The sequence below is a fragment of the Balaenoptera musculus genome, chromosome 15 (genome assembly GCF_009873245.2).
Source record: "Balaenoptera musculus isolate JJ_BM4_2016_0621 chromosome 15, mBalMus1.pri.v3, whole genome shotgun sequence".
In the NCBI taxonomy this organism is placed as follows: domain Eukaryota; kingdom Metazoa; phylum Chordata; class Mammalia; order Artiodactyla; family Balaenopteridae; genus Balaenoptera; species Balaenoptera musculus.
The window spans coordinates 50,459,216-50,477,278 of NC_045799.1; the positions used below are offsets into that span (position 1 = coordinate 50,459,216).

Here is an 18,063-nt window from a genome sequence, read left to right on the forward strand (position 1 = left end):
GAGTGGTGCTGGGGAAGCCCCTCTGGATCCTTCTGTCCTCCCCCCACTCAGGAACACAGCAGACGCAGGTCAAAGGTGGGATTGATGGGGTTCAAGGTGGATGTGGCTCATGCCACTCACTCAGCGGGGATGGTGGATCACGTGAGATGCGTGCTCACACTCCCCTGCTCAAAACCTGGATGGGCTGCCCTTGACAGAGCCCAGACTCCTCGGCTGGACAAGCCAGCCCTTCCCAAATTCCTAGCGACCTGAGCTCCCATGAAGCTCCTCCCTAAGCCCTTTCCCAGGCCGCCCCGCCCTCGTGGAGACTCTCAGATGAGATGCGGCTGGCCGCCCATAGCCATGATGCTTCTGCCGAATTCCCACCGTTTTAGGGTCTGTGAACCTTGGCAGAAATGCTGCTGTAGAAGTGAAATATCCTGGGTCCCCCATGGTGTTTTAAGCACCTGAAAGCGGGGGAGGGGAGGGTGGGAAATACCCTGCGTGGTCTTTTAGTGCTAGGGACCTCAAGAAACACTTCCTAATCAAATTAAGTCTTCCCCCCAAAAGATGTCATCTCTCCCACCTCAATGGAGTGAGACGGAGCAAGGGCTCCAAAATAGGCCAGAGGAGCCTGGGAAAGAGGACGCTTTGAGAAGGGCAGCTCTCCATGAAGATGGACGCGTCCTGGGGAAGTGCCAGGGGAAGCAGAAGTCCGTGATTCCGGGACCTTCCCGTGGCCACCCAGGGGTGTTTCCAGACCTAGGATGCATCCCCTGACCTTGACTCACGGACCAGGGGCGGGGGTGGGGGGGGGTTGGGGGGCGGGCAGGTGGTGGCTGGCCAAGTCTTTGAGCTGAAGGCCTGGGATTGCTGGGGCAGACAGCTCTGCAGAGATGGGAGCACTGCTAAGAGGCCCCAGGGACTGACTTCAGGCCCCTCCCCATGGAGTAGTGCCCTCCAGCCACCTCCTCGATGCAGAGCTGAAACCAGGCCCCTCGCGGTTCCGTCAGACCTCTCTAGTTTGTTTCCTCACTTTTTTAAAAAAAGTTATCTTTTCCAACTTTAAAAAAAATTAATTAATTAATTTATTTTTGGCTGCATTGGGTCTTCGTTGCCGCACGCGGGGCTTTCTCTAGTTGGCGAGCGGAGGCTACTCTTCGTTGTGGTGCGCAGGCTTCTCATTGTGGTGGCTTCTCTTGTTGCGGAGCACGGGGCTCTAGGCATGCAGGCTTCAGTAGTTGCAGCACGTGAGCTCAGTAGTTGTGGCACGCACGGGCTTAGTTGCTCCACGGCATGTGGGATCTTCCTGGACCAGGGCTCGAACCCGCGTCCCCTGAATTGGCAGGTGGATTCTTAATCACAGAACCACGAGGGAAGTCCCTGTTTCCTCACTTTTAAAATGGGTTGGGGACTTCCCTGGTGGCGCAGTGGTTAAGAATCCGCCTGCCAATGCAGGGGACACGGGTTCGAGCCCTGGTCTGGGAAGATCCCACATGCCGCGGAGCAACTAAGCCCGTGCACCACAGCTACTGAGCCCGCATGCCACAAGTACTGAAGCCTGCACGCCTAGAGCCCATGCTCCGCAACAAGAGAAGCCACCACAATGAGAAGCCCGCGCACTGCAACAAAGAGTAGCCCCTGCTCGCCCCAACTAGAGAAAGCCCGCGTGCAGCAGCAAAGACCCAACTCAGTCAAAAATAAATTAATAAATAAATAAACAAATAAATTTATTTTAAAAAATAAAAAATAAATAAAATTAACTTCAGGACTTCCCTGGTGGTCCAGTGGTTAAGAACCTGCCTTCCAATGCAGGGGGCGTGGGTTCAATCCCTGGTTGGGAAACTAAGATCCCACATGCCGTGGGGCAACTAAGCTCATGCACTCTGGGGTCCATGCGATGCAACTACTGAGCCCGCGCGCTCTGGAGCCCACGCACCTCAACTAGAGAGAAGCCTGCATGCTGCAACTAAGACCCAAAGCAGCCAAATAAATAAATAAATAAACTTCACCTGTTTCTTTTTACTTTTTTTAGTATGGCTATAAAATACTTAAAATTAAATATGGAACTCACGTCATAGTTGGATTGGACAGCATTGCACTGGAGAAAGACTCCAGGTCTGCAGGCCCCCGGGCACAGAGACAGGGGCTTTCCTTTCAATCTTTTTCATCATCCATTCTTTTTAAAAAAGAATTTAGTGGAAAGCATACATATCATAAAATTCACTCATTTTAAGGGTAATGCTAACAACAAGGTATTGAAATAAATGTCTACCTATTGGACTGTGGGAGTCTGAGGGTTCTGCCAGCTTCTGGAAAGCAGCAGCCAAAGCCAGGCACCTGCCCCCAGGCTGGAGAGGGGGGGGAGCTTCTTTAGCCCCGGCAGAAAACCTGCACTTACTGACAGCGTGGGCAAGAGCTTCCCTGCACCCCACCAAACAAAATCCCATCCACAGGTGAGACAGAAATCTGCCCAAACAGAAGAGAAACTGGGAGACGTGCAGAGGGCCAAGGAAAGGCTCAAAGGCATTCTAAATAATACTCTCAGAGAGACAAGAAAAGCTTTGTGTCCACAAGGCAAGAAACGGGGACTTCCCTGGCGGTCCAGTGGTTAAGACTTGGCACTTCCACTGCAGGGGGCGCGGGTTTGATCCCTGGTCAGGGAATTAAGATGCCGCATGCCTCGCGGCCCAGCCAAAACAAACAAACAAAACAACAACAAAAAAACACAAGGCAAGAAACGGATGCTATGAAAAAAGAAATAATCAGAAAGGAAGAAGTTGCTCTTGGAAATGAAAATTATGATTTTCCCAAAAATCAAAAAAGTAATAAAATGACTAAATAAAAAAATAAAATAAAATGCAAATAAATAAATAACAGAAAAGCTAAAAGGTGAAGTTAAAGCAATTTGTCAGAAAGAAGGCAAAAAGGCAAAGAGATAGAAGAGAGAAAACATTGGATTGAGATCAATCCAATGAAAAGAAACTTAGAGAGTGAGACTACAGGATATAGTGGAGGAAATTTTAGGATGATAATACAGGAAGGTGCTGCAGACAAGGGCACCCATCATTTCAAGACCACGTGGCAGAGAGCGCCAGGTCAAGGAATGGGGCCTGACTCCAAAGCTCATCTTGCCAAGTGTCAGACACCACAGATGAGAAGATCCTAAATGTGTCCAGAGAGAAAAACCTGGTCACGTGCGAAGGATTGGGACTTTCTCCAGAGGACTGTGGGCCACCTCAGCAGCAAAGCTGGCTGCCAAAGACAGAGCAGCAAAGTGATTTTCATTTAAAACTGAGCAGTCAGAGTGGCTGGTTAGCCCAGATGGTTAGAGCATAGTGCTGATAAAATTGTGCATCTAGCTCAAATGTGAATCTACCTGGAGCAAAGAATAAAGGCATTTTTCAGATATGCAAAGGCTTAAGAAATTTATCCTCTGTGCACGATCTCTTGAGAAGTTACTGGGTAACAGGATTCAGGAAAATGTGGGGAATAGAGAAGGGAGGAAGCTGTAGTAGGAAACGGTAGTGAGGGCTCTAGTCCAGGAGCGGCCTGGGAGGAGTTCTCGGAGAGTCCCAGCAAGGCATCATCCTCCGCTCCTCGCTCCCTCGCACCCACGTCCAACCCATCCGGTCCAGCCCAGGTCAGCTTCTTCTCACCACCTGGCCCACCCTTGTCCACGCACCAGACGCCCCTCCGGGCTTTCTGCATCCGCGGTTGCCCCCTACCGTCCATTCTCCTAACTGCACCCAGGGTGGAGCTTTTAAAAGGAGACCGCTCTTGGTCACTCATTTTCTTAACCTCCCTAATTTTTCTTACCATTATCTGCCATCTGATATATTGTATGTGTACTTTATTTGCCCCCTTGACGTGTGAACAGGAACTTTGCTTCATTCTGTGCCCTGGAAGAGTGCTTGCTGCCTCAGCAGTCAATTAGTTAATGTATGTTGAATGAATAAATGTTTTCCATGTCACCTCAACGGCCTTCTGGGCTGAAATAGTACCTCCTTGAGAAGTCTTCCCAGATCGCTCCCCAAGGTCGCCATAGGACGTTCTGCCAAGACGGAAGGTCCTATATCTACGCTGTGCATTGTGTCAGGTGGCTATCGAGCCCTTGACACGTGGACAGTGCAACCGAGGAACTGACCCGGTGGCTGGTGGCTACCGTGCTGAACGGTGCAGCACCTGTCCCAGGACACCCATCAATACCCGAAATCACCCCAGTTGCGACTTCATCCTAGTCTGTGGCGCGTTTCCCTGCAAAGGTCGCGGCCTGCGGAGAGCGGGCCATACCTCTGGGCGGGCGGCGAGGCCGCACACGCGTTTGGTGCTCAGTAGGAGTTTGTGGAGGCGCGCACGTGTGAGCTCAGGAGAGACTGGGGCTCGCGAGCGGGGGAAGGGCGGGAGGAGGTCACTCCGGGAAGACCGACGCAGAGGCTGAGGGAAGGCAGGCGGGCGCAGAAGTGCTGGACTCCAAGCCACGCGCCGCGCAAGCCCAAAGCACATTGCCCCGCCCACCAGGAACCACGCCCACTCAGGGCCCCCCCCGTGTGCCCCGCCCCCGCCCCAGCGCAGGCGCAGATACAGCCGCCTGTCCCGCGCGTCTTCCGGCTCGCAGGTTCGCCGCAGATTCGTCACCAGCTGCCCCTAGGTACAGGCGCCACAGGCTCAAAAAATTCAGCACCAGCTCTACCAGGGCCCCGGGAACTTTTGCTCTGCGGCCGCGTGAGCTGGGCAGCGAACCGAGCGCAGAGCGGAGCCTCGGGGGCTGTGGCGAATCGGCGACGGGTCTGTATTGGCGGAGCGAGCGGGGCCGCAGCGCGCTTTGGAGACTCTGTGGACCCGGCGGGTGCGCGCCTCCCTGTGACCGCTGCCCGTCCGGAGGTCCCCGCCCGCCCTGACACCCCTTCCCGTCCCCCGAGGACCGCTGCCCGCCGCGCCACTAGGTGGGCTCCGGGCGCACGCTGGGGAGCGGGCGCGGGGCCGGGCGATCGCTAGCCGGTCTCCAACGCCCCGAGAAGGAGCCCGCGTGGACCGGCCTGGGCGAGGAGGCCCAGGCCGGTGGGGACACTTCTTTGGCCCCTAGTGCATCCCGATCTAGTGGCTGGGTGTACTGGTGACAGACAGGTGACTACTTAATGGCGCTTGTGCTGCAGGGGCGCCCGACCCGAAGTAAATGCTACCTGCAGATGGTTTTGGTTTCTGGGAAGGAAGGGAGCTTGGCAAGGTGAACCACAGGTGGATGCGTCAGGGAGTTAGAAGTGCTGATGAGTCTCCCAACCTCAGCTCCCTTGACATTTGGGTTTGGATACTCCTGTTGTGGGGGCTGTCCTGCGTAATGGGGTATATGGGATGTTTACCAGCATCCCTGGCCTCAGCCACCCACTAGAGGCAGAGTAGCACCTCCGATTATGACATCTAAGATGTCTCCAGACATGGGTACCTGGGGCGTGGTTGCCCTACTGCAGAGGGCACCATGGAAGGCTTGGACCATGAAACCTTCCCTCCTCGAGGGCGGGAGAGGGGGCTTTCTGAGAGTATGTGAAAAGTGCTTCCTTATCCGAGACTGAGTCCCACGTGGATGATGACAGCTCCCTGGACTTCCTTTCTCACATGCTTTTCCTGTGAACTCCAGGATGGATCCTGAGGTCTCTGCCGTCCGGCTCACCGTCTGGGAGGCTGTTCACATCCTTTCATCTTCTGAGGATGGGGGCCGCATCTTCTGCACCCTGGGGTCCCTGAAGCGCTATCTTGGTGAAACGGAGAATTCAGCCCTCCCTGAGGAGCAGGAGGAGTTTGCCAGGATCCACTTTTCCACCTTTCTCAGATGTCTGGTCGGCAAGCTGAGCCCCGACTGGCTGGAGCTGCTGCCTGACGGCCAAATGGAGGAGCTGTGGGCCAGCTTCTTCCTAGAGGGCCCAGCTGACCAAGCCTTCCTGGTGCTGATGGAGTCCATCGAGGGTGCTGCCAGGTGAGCTGGGCCGGCTCTGATTATGGGGTCGCTTTAACACCTGAAGGATTTCGAACCAACGCGTTCTCCGAATTCTGTGAGAGTTTGGCATCCTGAAAGGTGAGGGAATAAAACCTGTGCACGTCAGAGCACTGAACTAAAAGCGGGTTGCGTTAATCTCCTGCGATGGGAAGGCCCTAGCCCTCTGTCCTGCCGTGTGGGCCAGGGGGCAGCAGGAGTGTTTGCATCAGGGCTTAGGTGGTCTAGGTAGGCAGTGGGCGTGGCCATCCTCCTGGGGCCCCTTCACTCTGTGGCCCCCAGCTCTGTGTGAGGCACCCCAGCAAACTCATTCCCTCAACATCAAGCACACCACGGTCCTTGCGGGGAAGCTGTGTCATTGGGAAGCTGGGTTTTCAGCAGTTGCTGTGGAAGTTGGTGGGTCCGGTGATTCCAAGGTGGGGAAGCTGCGTGGGGCCGGCAGGCTTTCATGCCCCCCCTAGGAAGCGAGGCTGTTTACACCTGCTCTCGGTTCAGCCCCAGCTTCCGTCTGATGAAGATGGCACGGCTGCTGGCCAGGTTCCTGAGCGTGGGCAGGATGGCCGCTGTGATGGAGGGGCAGTGTCGGCAGCAGGCAGGGCCAGCCTTCCCCCTGCTCCAGGAGACGCTTCTCACCAAGGTGGTGGGCCTGCCCGATCTCCTGGGCAACCGTCTGCAGCGGGAGAACCTGGCCACATTCTTCCCTCAGAACTACTTCCCTCTGCTGGGCGAGGAAGTCCTGCGGGTGCTGCAGGTGGTCGTGGACTCTCTCCGAGGTGAGGGCCCCTCTTCTAACAGCCTCCTCAGGCCATCGTCCCCTCCCTCCCTCCCTCCCAGGGCTCCGAGGACTTTGCCATCTCTGGGCAGTGCCATCGTCCAGTCAGACGTTATCGCATGTCTGGGGCGGCAGCCACCCAGCCGTGAAGTTTCACCCACAACTCTGCTGCCTTGGAGGTGGAGCTGACCCGTAAGCCCTGCAGTCCTTGGTTGGATGTCCAGGTGGGGCTGCTCACCGCCCGGCCCCTCACTCAGAATAAGGGAACGTCCACAGTCTGGAAACCAAAAAGCTGTAACTGTGAAGAGGGTTCGTCCAAGGTGGCTGCCGGCTGCGGTGCCCGTGGCCTTGTCATCGTGGGTGGAGGACCTCATGCTCTGGTGTCTGGAGGCGGTGCTGGGGGCCAACTCTGAGGGAGCTCTCTGCACCTGGGGTCCATGGGAGCGGCTTCCTGCCCACCCTCTCCACTAATCATGGTCTCTGGAGCATCAGGGACATGGCTTCCCCACGTGTGTGTTCCAAGAGCTGGGAGAAGCCGGGGGCCGTGGCAGCCTGAGTGGGGGTGGGTGTCAGGTGGTGAACAGCGGGCGGGCTGTCCGAGCCACCGTCCTTTCCCCCAGTGAGGCCCTGCCTTCCCTGCGGCCCTGGCCCCTGCACTGCCCCCACCCTGGCCCGAGCCCCTCATCTTGCCTGGATTCTTACCACAGCCTCCCACGTGCCCTCCTGTCTTGTCTGAGCTGAGCAACTGCATGATGCTGTTACCATGAGTCACACTCAGAACCTTCCAGCATCTCTGCTCCCGCCTCCTCCCAGCTCTGGACTGGCGGGCATTCCTGCTTGGGGCACCTCGTGCTCTGGCCTCGAGTGCCTCTTCTCAGGGCCGCCTTCCTGATCACCCTGTTTAGTGTCGCAGCTGCTGGCTTGTCCTCTCCCTGGAATCGGCCATCCTCTAAGGTGCTCAGAGGGGCCCCGCCCTGTTGTCCGACGTCCCCCCCTTCCCCGGAGTGAGCTGCGGGCCGGGGCTTGTGCGCACTGCCGACCCGGCGCTCAGAGTGGTGGCTGATGCAGGCCGGTGGTCCTCACGTGTGTTGAGAGAAATAGACCTAAGTGTCGTGTCCTTGGGGCTGGAGTTGTGCCCACATCTCGCAGACCGTTCTGCCCTCATGGACGTGGGTCACGAGGGGTCGCCTGTCTGCCCATGGTTAACCGCACACAGCTAGTGGCTGCCCCGGGAGGCGGCCAGGTGGCACTCGGCAGGGGGCCGCAGGGGTGAGGCCTGTGCTGCTCTGTGGAGCCCCCGTGTGTCTGCACACCCTCTGCTCCCCCTGATGTGTCCCTGAGCATTACTGTCTCGGGTGAGGGAACCACGCAGGCGGAGGCGTGCGCCTGCATTTCTCCAGCCCAAGCGTCCAAGCGGGGTTCCAGCAGGGCCGCCCAGCCCCTGCTCTGGCTGGGAGGGGCCGCCTGCCTGAGTGTTCTGAATGCCTCTGGAGCAATGTCCCCTTCATCCTGTGAGTGGCTGCGTTGAATTCTGTCTTGGCAGGATCCCAGACGCCCATCTTTAGATCTCAGATACTGCGTTTGCATCATGTGCAGGGCCATCTGTCTCCTGGTCAGTCCCATCACCCTGGCTCTTCTGGGGCTGCTGCCGCCGCCCACCCTCTCCTTGTTCCTCCATCCTCATTTCCTCCCTGTGGCGCTTAGAGCTCCTCCTCTTCACTGGGCCCCTCTGGTGCTGACACCTCCCGGCGCCCCGCAGTGGTCCCTGCTTTATAGGATCACTGTGAACATAATGCTTTTTAAATGGTTATTTTCATTGGCTCTTTGAGCTGGAAACAGTGCTGGTGAAGTCGGAATTAGACTGAACAAGTTGTCAGTTTTACAACGTGGGATCCGCCTGGAACAAGGTCTGTCTCTGCTCGGCCAGGTGTGCGTTGATGGCCTTACCACCGTCTCCTTCCTGTCCCAGGTGGCCTGGACTGCTCCGTCTCCTTCCTGTCTCAGGTCCTGGGGAAAGCCTGCGTCCACGGGAGACAGAGTGAGTGTTCGTCGTGGGAGAAGCTGCAGCACATCCCGGGAGGGGTGGGCTGTGTGGATCCCTTGCGGGGAGTTGCTGAGGTCCCCTTGCCTGGGTCTGGCCCTGCTGGGCCCCTGGGTGGGGGCCTGGCTCTGTGACAGGTGGGCCTGTGGGCTGCAGACACTGGACGCCCCATGGCCCCCAGGCTCAGTGCCCCTGTGTGCTTCCCCTCAGAGGAGGTTCTGGGCGTGCTTGTGCCCCGGCTGACGGTGCTTACCCAGGGCAGCTGCCTCTGGCAGCGGGTCTGCTGGTGCCTGGTGGAGCGCGTGCCCGACTGGGCCATGGAGGCCGTGCTGAAGGGGTTCGTGGAGGCCGCCCCAGGGTAAGAAGTAAGGCATCCTTCCTGCTGCAAACGCTTCTCCCCCAGGAGGGCGGGCGGTGGGGATCCAAACGACTCCTGCCTATGTGGGGTCAACACTCATGGGACGTGGGCAGTGGCCCCTCTGTCTGGTGGCCGGTCATTTCGTAGAGTTTGGCTGTGCAAACGCCCATCTTTCCCACTCCTGACGGCTGGGCTGGGCCCCTCAGTCCTCACCTGGCTGGACCGAGACGGAGGCTGCGGCTTCTCTGCAGCCTGAGGGTCCCTGTTCTCAAAAAACCCAAATCATGCAGAAGGGTGTGCGGGGAATGCAGCTTCCTCCCACCTGGTGGCTGTGATGACTTTCCTGTGTACCTGTCCACCTCTGTGTCTGTGAGCAAGGGGGTCTGCGGGCCACGTTCCTGAAAGGGCAGTGCTGGGTTGCTTGGTTGTCGTCCACGTGCCTTCAGACCGTCTCCCGGCACGAAGGGCCTGTTTCTCTGCCAAAGACGTTTCCTCCCTGTTTGACTTCACATTTCTTTGATTCTGGCTGAGTGTGTGTGTCTTGAAGGCATCACGAACCATCTGCTCGAGTCTTTTACTCGCCTGTGTGAAGGCTCCTCATGAGGGGGTGCCCCCACCTTAACACAGGCCCGGGTCTGTCCTGGCCGCACCACTGGTTTGGCTTCGCAGAGACGTCCTAACTGCCATGTGAGCCCAGCATACCGTGGGTCACTGGGTAGGGCTCAGCCTTCTCTGTCACCGGGGCTGTCGTGCTGTCTGCCCCAGGGCTGTAGGTCACTTTGCCTGGGTCTTTCTCCTCGACTTTATCAGTTTTCTTGTTTTTTCTTTTTCTTTTAACCTTCACGTCTTTGATTTGAGGGATGAGGAGGGGAACACAGCCTCACCTGCTTCCGTGCTGGCGGGAGGGTGTGTTGAGCTCTCACTCACTAAAGGAAGCAGGGGTCTCTCAGTCTAGATTGGGATCTGCAGACTACGGCCTTTGGGTCGAATGTGGCTCACTGTGTTTTTGTAAGTAAAGTCTTATCAGCAAACAGCCACACTCAATCGTGTACCTACCTGCCATCGCTGCTCTCGGCTACCGTGTCTCTACAGAGCCTGATGGCCTGTCAGCCTGGCCCTTCACAGACAAAGCTGGCTGCCCTGGTCTAGGCGGAGCATTTCACCTGGACTGGTCGGGGCAGGCAAGGGATGTCCTCTTGTGTCCAGTCGCTGGGCTCCCTGGTTTCCACATTTACTGGGAGGAGGGAGACTCAGGACTGACTCAGGGCTGAAGCACCTGCCCAGCTCCCTGGTGGTTAGCGCGGAGCCCGGGGGTCCAGTGCGGATCCATGGTATTCGGAGTTGTGCTTTTCCCTCTCCCCACTGCTGTGCCTCACAGGCCTGAAGTCCTCTCACGGCTGCTGGGGAACCTGGTGACAAAGAGTAAGAAGGCCCAGTTTGTGATGACCCGGAAGCTGCTGTTCCTACAGTACAGCTGCACGGTGAGGGTGCCGGCCGGGGGTGGTAGCTGCAGCAGGCGGGGCTGGAGCAGTGCTCAGCTGCCCAGACATGTTGCTGTCCTTCAGCCCAGACCCGTCCCGCCCCCGGGCTCCCCAGGCCGGGCGGGCGGTGTCTGCCTGGCAGACGGTGAGAGGACGCCGGCTCTGTCGCAGATGCCCATGCTGCAGAGCCTGCTGGGCTACCTGGCCATGGACAGCCAGCGGCGCTCGCTCCTCATGCAGGTAAGCGCTGCCTGTGCAGGTAAGGGACCCTCAGTCCCCGTCGGGAGAGCGTTCCTGCCTGGGGTGGAGGGCGCTGGCCGGAGCCTCTCTGGGGCTGTGGGGACATGGGCACCAAGGCCCACGAGGTCCTGGGATGCGTTGGGGAGGCGGGGGCTGTCTGCCAGGCTGGGCCTACCACCCACCAGGCGCTGAAGGAGCTCCTGGAGACGTGGGGCAGCAGCAGCGCCATCCGCCACGTGCCCCTGGTGCAGCAGTGCTACGTCAGCAAGGCCATCCTCATCTGCCTGGCGCACCTGGGGGAGGCAGAGCTCCGGGACAACCAGGACGGTGAGCACGCGGTGGGTGCCCCATCCCCACTGCCCACCCCCGGAGCCCCATTCCCCCCCGACCCAGCTCAGCCCATGCGCGTCGGTGCTTCCAGAGTTATTGGCCAGCCTCATGGAGGGAGTGAAGAGCCGCCTGGACAGCAGCCTGCCCCCCGTGCGCCGCTTGGGCATGATCGTGGCTGAGGTGGCCAGCGCCCGGATCCACCCCGAGGGGCCTCCCCTGAAGTTCCAGGTGAGCAAGGGCTGCGCCCGCCGTGCTCTTCCTGAGCTGCCGACACTCCTGCCCCGATGTCACCGTGCCTGCCTGTGTCTAGGACCACGGAGCATCTGTGCTTGGTGTCGAGTTGGCCCTGGTGGCCCTGCTGAGGCCGCGGCTGGGAGGGGAGTGGAGGCGCAGCCCCTTAGCTGGCGCCTGAGCACATGTCCCCAGGTGGATTCTCTAGACTGGGGCTCTCAGGCCTCCCCTCCGTCTGCCGAGCCCTCTGGGATGTCCTTGGAGACGGTGCCACATCTGCTCTGTGTCTGGGGGATTCCCAGGCCCTCCAGCCTTCAGCCCCACCAGTGCCACCCTCTGCAGAGGGGGAAACCTGGACAGTTGCTCTTGGAAGACCGTTGGCTGCCAGAGGCCAGAAGCGCAGACTGCGGGCTGTGATGGGAGGGCCTCGCAGGGGCCCAGCTGTACCACTCCTGCTGCTCCCGTCCCAGTCAACTCCAGCTCATCTGCGTTGCAGTATGAAGAGGATGAGCTGACCCGCGAGATGCTGGCTTTGGCCATGCCCCAGCCCACGGCTGACAGCCCCTCGGAGGCGGGGTGAGGGTCTCCGTGCCCTGGTCCCTGGTCCCCGCCTGGCGCTCTGGGCGTGGTGGGCCAGGTGGGGTGGCTGCTGCACACCTGTTACTCCTGTCCTGCTATCGCTGAGGCAGAAGCTAAGATGAGGGCGGGGGCGGTGAGAGCGCTTCCTCGGGAAGCATGGGTTCTGGGATGAGAGACTTGTGGGGCACCCCTGAGGGATCCTTCTCTGTCCCCAAAGCCCGTCTTTCGCTCCGGTCAGTGGAGAGACTCCTGACAGAGAGACTGTGGACCGCAGCGGCCCCCAGGTTGGGCCTGAGGGCTCCGACTCCGAGCTGGACAGGTGGGGGCAGCCCCACGGGGGAGAGTGCGAGGGTCCTGGCGGGACCCGCCTCAGGGTGTGGGCCTTGCGGCACCGGTTCCCTCTGCCTCACGAGTCCTCCTCCCACCCGGAAATCAGCCCACGGGGCTCTCAGCCCGGCAGCCATTCCCGAAGCTTCAGGGACTGGGGGTGAAGTCCCGGGTGACAGGCAGGTCTGCGTGTCTGTGCTTCTTCCTCAGCGATGATGAGTTTGTCCCCTACGACATGTCGGTAGACAGGGAGCAGAGAAGCAGCAAGGCACCCTCGTACGTGCGGGGCTGTTTGGAAGGTGCGCCCCAGCCCCCGCCCCGGGTCCCCTGCACGCTGCCTACCCTGCCCGCCGGCTCCGCCTCACTCAGGCACCATGTGGGTTCTGGGCAGCTCTGACCGGGTCCGAGGACTGGGAGCGCTGGGAGGCGGCCCTGCGGGCCCTCGAGGGGCTGATCTTCAGGAGCCCGGCTGCCACTCAGGAGGTGAGCGCATGAGGGCTGGGCTGTCACGGTCGCAGGAGGTGGATGATGGCTTGGCAAGGGCATGTATCTTCAGGGAGCCCCATGTGGCCCACATGGGCCTTGGCAGCGGGGCCTCTGCCGGGGTGGGGGGCAGAGGGCGCAGCCCAGGCTCCTCGAGACAAGCCCCTTCTGTCGAGCACCCGACCCCGTGCGCAGGTGAGCGTGGAGCTGGCCAAGGTGCTGCTGCACCTGGAGGAGAAGACGGCCGTGGCGGGGTTCGAGGGGCTGCGCCAGAGGACCCTGGTGGCCGTCACAGTCACAGACCCGGCTCGGGTGAGTCCCCGCGTCTGAGTGGAGCCCGGGTCATGCCCCCAGCAGGGGCTGTGCTGGAGCCCTGTCTCCGGGATCGTGGCCCTCAGAGGCCTCTTGTCCGCCTGGCCTAGGTGGCGGAGTACCTGACCGCGCAGTTCTACGCCCTCAACTACAGCCTCCGGCAGCGCATGGACATTCTGGACGTAAGTGCCTGGGCCTCTGTCCCACTCATCAGGGCTGGACTGGCAGGCCTGGTGCAAAGCCCCTGGAGGGGGAGCAGGCATTTGCCAGAATCTACAGGGATGGGACCACAGGCCTCCCCAAGCCCCTTGTTGCCAGACCTGAGAGGCTGGGACCAGCGTCTGTCTGATGTTTTCTTGACAGAGCGTGGGCTTCGGGGGCTGCATTCTTTGTTTTAGATAACAGCGTTACTGAGGTATGATGCACACACCGTAAAATTCAGTCTTAAGATAAGCAGAATGTGGTGGGTTCACACAGTGGAATATTACTTGGTCTTAAAAAGGAACGAAATTCTGACACCGTGCTCAGTGAAATAAGCCAGACGCAAAACGACAAATAGCGTACAATTCCACTTAGGTGAGGTCCCTGCAGCCATCAGATTCACAGAGAAAGAGAGTGGATGGTGGGTGCCAAGGGCTGGGGGAGGGGTGGGGAGTCAGGGTTTAATGGGACAGAGGTTCAGTTTGGGAGGATGAGAAGGTTCTGCAGGTGCTGGTGGTGACAGCGGCACCATGAGTTTACCTGGTGCCGCTGAGCCGCACTGAACAATGATTACCATGGTGAACATCACACCACGTGTGTTCGTCACAGTGACACAGAGACTAAGACAAAGCTGAAAAAAAGTTCAGCGTTTCCGTGTATACAGTTCAGGGGCGTTTGGTACTTTCCCGACGTCGTGTGACCATCACGTCCACCTGCTTTCAGGACGTCCCACATCACCCTCAAAAGAACCCAAGATGCTCCCTCCCCCACCCCCAGCCCCGCAGTCAGTCTGCTCTGTCTGTGCATCTGCCTGTCCTGGGTGCTTCCTAAAAACAAGGTCGCATGTGTGGCCTCCGGGTCCGGCTCCGTCCACATATGGCCTGGGCCGGGGTTCCTTCCCTTTTCCTGAGAGGTGGGAGTGGCGGGATTGGATGGGCTTTGGGAGAAGTGACCAAAGGTTTCGGGCTCGTCAGCAGGGGGCACGCCCACCTCCTTCCTGTGCCCCCACAAAGTGAAGTGAGCCTGAGGGACTTGAACTGACTTGCATGGGGTTCCCAGAACCTCCCCGCCGAGGACTGCCGGGGCCTTCGAGGGCACCCGATTCACCTTGAAATTTGGAAAATGTCATCCTTCCCCAGTGGGATGGCGGCTGCCCCGGGTGTCTCCTCTCTTCTAGGTCCTGACTCTGGCCGCCCAGGAGCTGTCTCGGCCGGGGCGCCTTGGGAAGGCTCCCCAGCGGGGCTCCCCAGACCCCGGCTCCCAGCCTGGTGGTGCTGTGGTCCCGGCCTGGCGGGCGGTGGTGGAGGAGCGCGTCAGACGCAAGACCCGGCGGTTTTCCAAGGTCAGCCAGGCCCTGGGGTGGCCTCTTGGGCGGGACTTCTGCCCCGAGGGGACAGCGACCACAGTGTCCTGTGAAGGGAGGGTTTTTGGTACAAATTGAGTGATGTGACACATGCTGTTAGGGCATCATGTTGAAGTGACTTTAGAACGTGAATGCAGATGTGGGTGTGAAAACAGCCCTGAGGGTTCTCTGTCGGCAACAACTGGCCCGGCATGTGCTGGGTCATTGGGGTCCCTCTAGGCCGGGGCTGAACATGCTCCCCTGGGACGTTGGGCCATGTCTGGAGACATTCTCAGTCGTCACCGGGGGTGGGGGGTGGTGCCCGCTCCTCTGGTGCTCAGGACCACCCCTCCCAAGTGTCCCCAAGTGTCCCTGGTGTGAGGTCCCCTGGCGGGGCTGTGCCCTGTGCCCTGCGAGCACGTGTGTTTGGCAGGGCTCTGTGGGGCGGGCACCAGCCGTTGGCCCCAACGAATTCAACTCGGTGGCTGGCTACTTCTTCTTCCCCCTCCTTCAACATTTTGACAGGTGAGCGAGTTTTCTGGAGGCCTGTGATTTGGGGAACAGGAGGCCTGGCACCCGTGGGCGGGAGGGTCCCTAGGGTGGGGGCTAAGGTGGGATTTGGGCTCAGGGTGGTCAGGAACTTGGCTGTGATTGTTCGTAGCTTAAATCAAGTGACATGAGGGCATTAGGCGTCAGGGTCTCCGTCACCTCCGGATGCTGGGTTCATGGTGGGGCCGGGGCCAGAGCCTCACCCTGGTGCCTCGACCCAGCGTGGCCTGCCGCCCCCGTGTGCATCCTTGTCCTGCCTCAGCCCGAGCGGGGTGCAGATATGCCCCAGCCATCGCCACATGGGTGCAAGGCTCTGTGGACAGAGGGAAGGGCCTGGAGCCCTTTGCTGCAGAGGCCCTGCAGGCAGCGGTCCTGCTTCCTGATCCAGGCCCGGGCTTGACCAGGCGGCCTTGCAAAGTGACGGGGAGTCTGTCCAACGCCTTCTCCTTGTGGCTCTGGGCGCCACGTGGGGACAGGCAGTGAGGAGGGGAGTCCAGGGGCTTGGGGTGCCCTTGGTGGCCCACGAGGTTGGGGAGCCAGCCCTGAGTACCTGTCCTGCACCATTCGCTGGGTTCTGTGTTGTAGGCCTCTTGTGACTTTCGACCTTTTGGGAGGTGACCAGTTGGTTCTTGGGAGACTGGCCCACACCTTAGGGGCCCTGATGTACCTGGCTGTGAACACCACGGTGAGCTGGGACCCCGTTCCCCTGGCATCTGATGGCTCACCTCCTGTGGGGTCTGCGCCATGTTCTGTCCCCTTGTGGGCCTTGCCTTGGGACAGGAGTGTTTGGACCTGAGGATGGGGTCTGAGGTGGGGACTGCTGTGTGCCAGGACCCCTGCCTACTGGCTTGTGCTGTTTCAGGTGGCTGTGCCCATGGGCAAGGCCCTGCTGGAGTTCGTGTGGGCCCTTCGTTTCCATGGTGACGTGTGAGTAGCTACAGGGCTGAGGGGAGTTGGGTGGGGTGGGGGTCCTGAATCCTGCTGGAAAGTGGACAGTGGGAGGTGGGTGGCGGCTTCCGGGGTGGCCAAGAGGCAGCCTGGCTGGGCGCTCCTGCAGCAGGAATGGCCGGCGGGGCTTCCCTGGCCTGGGTGGAGGGCGCCAGGCTACGGCTCCTCACGGCTCAGTCTCTTGCCTTCTCCGCAGCTATGTGCGGCGGGGCTTGCTGTCTGCTGTCTCCGCCGTCCTCCTCAGCGTTCCGGCTGAGCGGCTGCTGGCAGACCTGCTGGACGAGCTGCTGGAGGCCCGGTCCTGGCTGGGAGGTGATTGCTAGGCCGGGGTCACTGTGGCCAGGCGGCGGGAGGCTGGTGCAGCCTGGAGGGGCCGGGGGGCTGTCAGCTCGTGGGCAGCGTGGCCCAGTCCCCAGCCCAGCATGAGTGTCATGTGGCTCCCGTTTGTGTTCTGAGTGTCCTCAGTGTGGGGGTTGGGGACATGGCTGCTGTCAGGTCACTTTGACTTTGGGGAGTCCTGCAGGGAAGGCGCCCAGACGTGGGGGTGGCACCTGTATATGCTGGGAAGTTCCATCCTCAGCAAAGTTACAGTGGTGATTGACATTTTGCCACATTTTCTCTGGCGGCCACCCCTTCCCCACACACATGTGGGGTTTTTTTTATGTATTTATTTTTGGCTGTGTTGGGTCTTCGTTTCTGTGCGAGGGCTTTCTCTAGTTGCGGCAAGCGGGGGCCACTCTTCATCGCGGTGCACGGGCCTCTCACTGTCGTGGCCTCTCTTGTTGCGGAGCACAAGCTCCAGACGCGCAGGCTCAGTAGTTGTGGCTCACGGGCCTAGTTGCTCCGCGGCATGTGGGATCCTCGCAGACTAGGGCTCGAACCCGTGTCCCCTGCATTGGCAGGCAGACTCTCAACCGCTGCGCCACCAGGGAAGCCCACGTGTGCTCTTTTTAAAAAGGCTCTGTGGCCAGTAGTACCCCCACCTGTGGGCACTTGAGCCACGGCCCTCAGAGCCACCGTGCCCGTGTCCACCCTCAGGGCTCGTAGCTCATCTGCATCCACACTGGCAGGCCCGGTGGTTCTGATGGCGGCCTTTCTCTCCCTTTCTGCCAACGCTGTCCGGCGAGGCAGCCCATGAGCTTCCTAGGCTCCTGCAGGCCAGCCCCCGCACATGGGCGTCTGAGCACATCTGCATTTGGTATGTCGGGACGGCTCGGGGCCTTGTGCTGCGGGTGCAGGTGCCTCCCCGGCCGGGCTCCCAGCCCCAGGTGCTAAGGAGCCCTTTGCCGGCGTCTGAGGAGGTTCTGGTGCCACGCGGGGCTCATTCAGGAGGCCTCAAATGAGAGCAGCTGAAGAGGGCTGGCCCGCTCAGTGCTGTGATGCTGCCCACGCTTCCATTTCTGTCTTTGCAGACGTGGCCGAGAAGGACCCAGACGAGGACTGCAGGCTGCTGGCAGTGAAGGCACTACTGCTTCTGGAGAAGCTCCGAGACAAGCTCCTCCCGCTCTCCTCTCCTTAGCCCCCGACCCCCAGGAGGCATGTCCCGCTGGAAGAGTGCGGGCTGGGGGCCAGCACGTGGGGCGGAGGTGCAGCTGGTACAGCCTGGAGTGTCTGCGGCTCAGCGAAGACTCTGCATCAGGGCCTCGGGTTCTGCCCGCCACGGACTGGGACTGGGACGTGGCCTCTGAGGCTTGGGCTCCAGGACGGCTGCTCAGCCCAGTGCCTCCGTGCAGCCTGCAGCCTGCAGAGCTGGGGCCACTGGGCCTGGGGGCTTCTTAGCGATGTGCCCCCAGCCCTTCCTCACCTAAAGGCCAGGGACTTTAAGAACAACAGAAAAGGAAGAATAAAAGAGGTGCAGGAGCTCTTTGTGGTTTTCACTCCTGCAGGGAGCCTGGTGCCCA

The 18,063-nt window shown here is 60.0% G+C and overlaps 1 protein-coding gene across 5 annotated transcripts; it reads left to right on the top strand.

Annotated features, from left to right (window-relative positions):
- The first annotated feature begins 4,657 nt into the window (after positions 1-4,657).
- On the top strand, positions 4,658-18,022 carry TELO2 (telomere maintenance 2). Of its 5 annotated transcripts, XM_036824422.1 has the most exons (22): positions 4,662-4,925; positions 5,615-5,950; positions 6,464-6,741; positions 8,284-8,352; positions 8,710-8,778; positions 8,992-9,139; positions 10,518-10,620; positions 10,705-10,860; positions 11,046-11,187; positions 11,282-11,418; positions 11,918-11,997; positions 12,218-12,319; positions 12,538-12,626; positions 12,719-12,810; positions 13,006-13,122; positions 13,233-13,304; positions 14,501-14,665; positions 15,099-15,190; positions 15,800-15,899; positions 16,077-16,141; positions 16,359-16,474; positions 17,575-17,816. In XM_036824422.1, the coding sequence occupies exons 2-22, from the start codon at positions 5,616-5,618 to the stop codon at positions 17,679-17,681; spliced, it is 2,634 nt and encodes an 877-aa protein (XP_036680317.1). In that variant the 5' UTR covers positions 4,662-4,925; position 5,615; the 3' UTR covers positions 17,682-17,816. The 5 variants fall into 5 exon arrangements, 4 of the variants coding, with proteins under 4 accessions (XP_036680316.1, XP_036680317.1, XP_036680318.1 ...); XM_036824424.1 differs by lacking the exon at positions 8,284-8,352 and having other exon boundaries at positions 4,664-4,925; positions 10,792-10,860; positions 17,575-18,016; XR_005016359.1 differs by lacking the exons at positions 16,359-16,474; positions 17,575-17,816 and having other exon boundaries at positions 4,658-4,925; positions 12,538-12,603; positions 16,077-16,118.
- Positions 18,023-18,063: the final 41 nt, after the last annotated feature.